A 6,225-nucleotide genomic window follows, 5' to 3' on the forward strand; every position below is an offset into this window, starting at 1 on the left:
CCAGATTTTTTTAGAAGGTAAATCATCGAAAACATAAATTAAGCACAGGCACGTAAGTACAACTACTTTGTTTCATAAAACCTATGTATGTATTAACATTATACATTTTTTAACAATTACTGTAATATACAAACAAAAAATATATCTAGGTTTAAAGAAGTGACCTACTTCAACAATTTTTGATAAGGGTGCGAGAACATATTTTGAGAACCAAAGGGGTGCAGGCTGCAGTAAAGGTTAAGAACCACTGCTCTAGTGGGATTTTACTCTCTGCACTTTTGGGATCTAGTTAATGTAGTCATGCTTTAAATAGCTAGAATAATACACTGGTAATTCAAGCCCATTGTTTTTAACCTACAGAAAACAGTTTGATTATTAAAGATCTCTAAATCATGTAATATTATGATCGCTACTATGTAGTAAAGTCACAATGTGTGGGGGGTTTTTTGTTTTGTTTTGTCTTACCTCTGCATTCTAACCCTTTAGGGTGCCATGGCAGCCACATACTCTGCTTTGAACCGCAATCAGTCACCAGTTTTGGAGCCAGTAGGCCGTTCTACTCTTGCTCAGAGGAGAGGTATAAAAAAAATTACCTCAACAGCCCTGTGAAGTGACCTCAACCAGATACTTGGTACCATGGTATAGGATGATAGCACAAATCATGGCGACAAGTAGCACATATCTGACAGATTCCTGCAAGCACACTCTGTCCCAGCTGGTACCCATAATGCTGCTGCTCCTATTGTTGCTACTGCTTTCATCTATTCTCCCTTTAAACTGTTGATGGCAAGTTTCTGACCTTTCTGGAGCTTTGGATGGAGTGAAAAGTGGAAACACAATGAAAATGAACATGTTCAGTAATTGAATAAACTAGAAGAATTATGAATGCCAACTCTATCATAAAAATACACTGAATAAAGCACTCTGCACCATATAGCATTATTTTTATAAGAAATATTTCTCGTCCCCTAAAATATTCTTTGTTACATGTTGGGATGGACAGTTTATGTTAAGCACTTAGCTTAAACAATCTGTTTATATTAGCACTGTATACTTTGTGCCATCCAACATTTTGTATGTTTTTGTAAACAATTCATAAGCAGTACTTTTCTGTGCTGTTTTCTTTAATGTATACATGCCTTGGTTTATTTAGATTTTATTAATCATTTTGACAATTAACTCTGGTTAAACAGTTCACCTGGATTAATCAGTATTGTTGGACAGCTCTAAAACAGCCTTGACTGTTAAACAGCTATTGAATGTAATATTATGAATGTGTATTTTTCCTTGTCTATGTCTTTTCTACATTTCCATGTTTTTGAAGTTGCATGTCTGTTATGAAAACCAGAGAGATGTTGTAGTATTAAAAATTTAAACAGTGGGTTTCTCACACATGTAATAGGTAATGCATCCATAACAAAAAGTATCTTGTTCCACATCACCCCCATCTCTTTTCCCCCACCAATTACAGGACTCAGGAATCGTTGCTAAATAGTTTTCCCTTTCAGGACAGTTGTTTCTTGCTTTTTCTCATAATTCATTTAATATTTATACTTTCATTTTATTACTTTAGTTAAGAGCTGACATATTTTGTTTAGCTGGTGCTGGCATTAGAGAGTTAGAGAAGAAATGTAATGCTGACTCTAAAGCAAAAGACAATGTCCATTGATAAACAGATGCTTACCAAAAATGGATGTAAACTTTGTCTCTTGTGGTTAGAATATACTGGACTGATGAATTTCAATTTTTTCATTCTTGTGATGCTCTCAGTTTACAGTCCAAAGCAGTCAGAATAGAACCATCCAGTACTTTTAATTGACGTCTGAGGTTCTAGCACCATAATTGGTCTCCGTGGGCCTTTCATCACCAGTCCAGGCACCCTTAAAATTGTACTGTCCAAGTCAAGTAAAACAAAACCATCCTTTTCGTGTTCCTTGATGGCCGTGTTCTTCCCACTTTTTCTTTTAATGTGAGTGTAAAAGGCTCTTAGTTTACGTTCTGAGGACACAAATCATAAAACGTGCTTGCTTTTATGTAGTCTGTGAGATTCACTGCAGATAGCTGATCTTGAGTGTGCACTGGAGCACATTAAAGTTTGGCTGATATCCCATTCTGCCAAAGAAAATGGTACATCAACTGACTACCTGTATCAAATACCCTTTACAGAAATATCCAAAGCTACTAAATATGGAGCTTAGTGCACATTCTGTGAACAATACTTTTTAAAAATCAAGAGATCAGCACAAATGACAGTGTGATTCTTGGTTAATTAGTCTGTTCAGTTATTTTTCCAATAACCAATTTGTTAGTTTTCCTACAGTGAGAAGTTTTCAAAGAAATTTGTGGAAAGAGAAAGTGAAGTCCTTCATTAATGTCACACCACAGATTTCCTCCATCTGATTCATTGATCCCTATGAACATGGAACGAAGACTCTGTCAGAAGTTTTTTAGGTATTCCTTGGCAAACAGGAAAGTTTAGGTTTTTACAAGCTGCCTGGAACTTTACAGTTAAGCAATTAGCTACTGTTTTAAGTGTGAGGTAGGGATAAACATCATAGCTTGTTCATTTAATGCTCTAAATTGAAGGAGGGAAGACCTTCTGGTCTCCGTATAAACTTGTGGGGATCTCTGAAAGGGGAGTAGAAATAGAGGATTGGGAAAGGGAAGGGATTTTAATTGGAGAACAAACTGTTTAGCTTCCAGAATCAACTTGATCACTGGTGTTAAAATGCCAAACAGAGAATCCTGCTGTCACATAGTCTCCTAATCAAAAGGTAGGAGTGTGGGGGAATTATATAGACTCCATGCTCCCTTTAAAAAAAAAAAAAGGCAATTAGAGCTGAAAAGCTAGAGGCTTTGTATGTAGTTTGGTGCTGTCTATGCTGATGTCCCTCAAGGGGTCTAGAGAACAAGAAAGGCCCTTTACAAATAAATAGTAATAATAAGGGTTCCTTTATTAAACATGCACAGCAATCTGTCTTACTGCCCTCTGTGGAACCTGATGTGTCTTATTTCTTAATACCTTGCCATGGTGCTGATCTAAATTTGGCAAGGATGATGAAGCGTTAGGGACTTTCCAAGGCAAGATGCAGAACTCTAGCAGGGCCCTCAAGATTTACCCTTGGTCTCAGTGGGGCGTGGTAATCCAAAGGAAATAGAGAATTTTTAATGTTGGTTTGTATTATTAAAGAATAACTTTTTAACCGGAGGGTTCTTATTGATCACAAAAAGTCGAACAGGTGTCTTGAACGTATTTGTTTCACTACTATCCTCAGCGTAATTTCCTCCTTACCTAATGTTCTACCATTTCCTCCTTACCTAATGTTCTACCATTGAGTGGTGGCTCTTTCATTCTGTTGAGGATTCTCCCTTTATACAAGAAATATCCTTAATGTTGAGGAGGGGAAAAGCCATTTGCAGTATAGTCTTTCCTTTGAGATTGGCTGCAGCACCACGGTGTTAGCCTAACAACTGTTTGATAATCTCACCCTTCAGCATCTCTCTCTTCAGGTCCATCAGTAACTATAAGTCAGGCTTGACAAAAATTAAGAAACCATGTATCCTGGAAACTGTTTTTAATTTCTTCTTTCGAAGATTAAGGTTAAACATTAAGTCAAATCTAGTTGATAGCTTTCATTTTAGAACAGTACTGCTGGAATAATTACATGGTCTTTCAGTTCTTTTGCTTCAAGTCATAAAATGATCAGCAACTGAATTCAGGAAGGAATATCCCACATATACTTAATAAATAGGAGTGCTGGGGGTTTTAGATCTTCCTCTGAAACATCTGGTATTATAGTCAATATAACAGAGCAGAAAATCAGTAGTTACTCAAATACGGTAATTTCTGTGTTCCTGAAGTCTTTAATTTTACAGTTGTTTCATTTATTCTGCTTCTGTGTTCCCTCCCAAACTCAACCTAAAGATCAGAAACCTCATACCCAGCATGCATCATATACATTTCCATTATGGGCTATAAAGACACTACCTTCATCATCACCCCAGACAGTGTCAGAAACTAACCACAATCCATCAGTTTCACTGTACCCTCCTTGCCTTGCAAGGGGATGTATCTGTCTTGTGAGAGAGTATCTGTGTGCCTAATCCACCAAAGTTATGACAATATCAAGACAAATGACTGTGGCAGAAATTTGTTAGTCTTTTGGCAGTGCATGTGCATTTTTAACAATTGTCTAATTTCAGAAGTTAGGTTTTGTATGGCAGTCTCTGTTTAAGCTAGAAATACTCCGCCACCTGGTTCTGTCTGAAAGTGGGACTCTGTGGAGGCATATTAACGAAAGCACAAACCGATGCTTTTTTTAAGCTACAAAGTCACCTTTGTTCCCTGTGCTTACTGGTCTTTGTAGTCAATATATCCAAGCAGAGACTATTAGGAAATGTGAATGTGATCAGTATGTTTCTTTTACACAGAAACTGCTCCCACATCTTACTGTGTATATGCACAAGCAAGCGAACCATACTGGGCTTTTAATTTCTTAAATAGCCCATCTCTCAGGCTTGATCTAGAGTAAGTTTTTAAGGTGTGCTGTTAGATGGAGTTTATAAAACAACCTAATTAACACCTTAAAGACTAGTCAAGACAAAGTGATTGTATTTTAACACATCCTAAACTGGTCAAATCTAAAGTCTAGATCAAATATAGCTTTAAATCCTAGTTTAGACAAGTGTGTTTCTGTGGAGAAAATAAATTTTACAGGCAAATTAACCTAGTTTTATACATGTCTCTTTCTGGGATCCACACATTTTTCTCCCCATTCATCTTTGGTATATTTTTGTAACTGCAGATACTTAGGAACTAAGGATGGGAAATTAACATGCTGCTGCTTAGTTGCAGTCTCAACTCCTTACCACACAAGCTTGAAGGGTGTATGACCCACTGTGTAAATTTTCACTACTGCTTCTTTGTCTGCAAAGCATAGCAAGTGACTCTGGAATACAGATTCATGGAAGAGGAAAAATAGAGACGTGCAGATACAGGTGAATAGCCTATTTTTTCAAAGCAAAATTGCCAGTGGTGTGTGAGTATGTGAGAGCAAAGGGAGGGAGTAGCTACACTACTCAGATTAGATCTATATCTAGCAACGGTGAAGATCTTTATTCATAATCACTATTAGTACTGAACAAAACTTATACTGAATTTTTCAAATGAAGTATTTAAAACTTTTTTTTAAGAGAAAAAGGCATAAGGAAATAAATTTTGTTTTGTTTTTTGTTTGCTTTGTTTTTGTAAATGTAGTATACCAACTAAAGCTCTGCTTTTCTATTATTGGAAACAGGCTTCTAGGTATGTCATTCCTTGGTAAGCATCAGTGGTTAATGGCTGGGTTTTCACTCATGAAAATAATGTAAATGATTAGCTTTATCTTGATACTCTTGACCTAATCAAAGGGAAGGTGTACTCATAAGGGATGTAATTATTTTGCAATCTAATGGGGGTGGGGGGAATCTACTTAAAACAATTTTTAAAAATGATGAAATCACAGATAAAATATTTTTCTACAATTCTATACTATCATACTTTATACTAGTTTCCTCCGCATGGCATGTAAGTGAGTCTAAGGTATAGTAGCAGGAATTCAACTGTATTGTACCTTTTGGCAGACAATTAAAATAGCATCTTTCAGATGCTTGGCACTGCTGTCATAGAATTGAATTGCTAGTAAAAAGGTTAAATAGTACTGAATACTTAAATGATTGTTTTATTCAGAGTATGATCTAGGAAATTTTCTAATCATACTATTAATGTGTAATCTAAACTGTTCCAGATGTAACCATGAACAGTCCTGGAAAGATATCATTGCTTGCATCCCTGTCAAGTGGCAGGTTTTGTAGTCTTCAAAGGAAATTGAAATTTATACAATGAATAAATTTTCAAACATATGAAAACAAATGTCTGTTTTATTGGGTTTGATTGATTTTTTCCAATCACACTTTAAAAAAAAAAAAAAAAGACTGCCGTGTGGTTCCTACCTCAAATGTAATTAACTTTGCTCCATATAAAATATGCATTCCCAGCCAGAAATGACTTATTAAATTAATTTCTAAACTAATGAGGAGTTTGTTTGTTTTCTGAGCTTAATATGCAGGTGTTGTTTTGTCAGTAAGACATTAAAGCTTTAGGCCATTACTTTGTTGCATATTTAATCATCTTGACCTTTATTAGTATGGTCAGAGACCTGATGAAAAAAATTAGGCCTAGTATAA

General features: G+C 35.9%; 1 protein-coding gene across 6 annotated transcripts in view; it reads left to right on the forward strand.

Moving 5' to 3' along the window:
* RPS6KA3 (ribosomal protein S6 kinase A3) overlaps positions 1 to 5,911 on the forward strand; it is a 128,863-nt gene extending 122,952 nt beyond the window's left edge. For all 6 annotated transcript variants that reach the window (XM_005281512.5, XM_005281513.5, XM_042859083.2 and 3 more), the window contains one exon: positions 487 to 5,911. In XM_005281512.5, the coding sequence (XP_005281569.1) occupies positions 487 to 609 (123 nt within the window). In that variant the 3' untranslated portion in view covers positions 610 to 5,911. The remainder of the gene's footprint in view (positions 1 to 486) is intronic.
* The last annotated feature ends 314 nt before the right edge of the window (positions 5,912 to 6,225 follow it).

Source organism: Chrysemys picta, chromosome 1 (genome assembly GCF_011386835.1).
Source record: "Chrysemys picta bellii isolate R12L10 chromosome 1, ASM1138683v2, whole genome shotgun sequence".
Lineage (NCBI taxonomy): Eukaryota > Metazoa > Chordata > Testudines > Emydidae > Chrysemys > Chrysemys picta.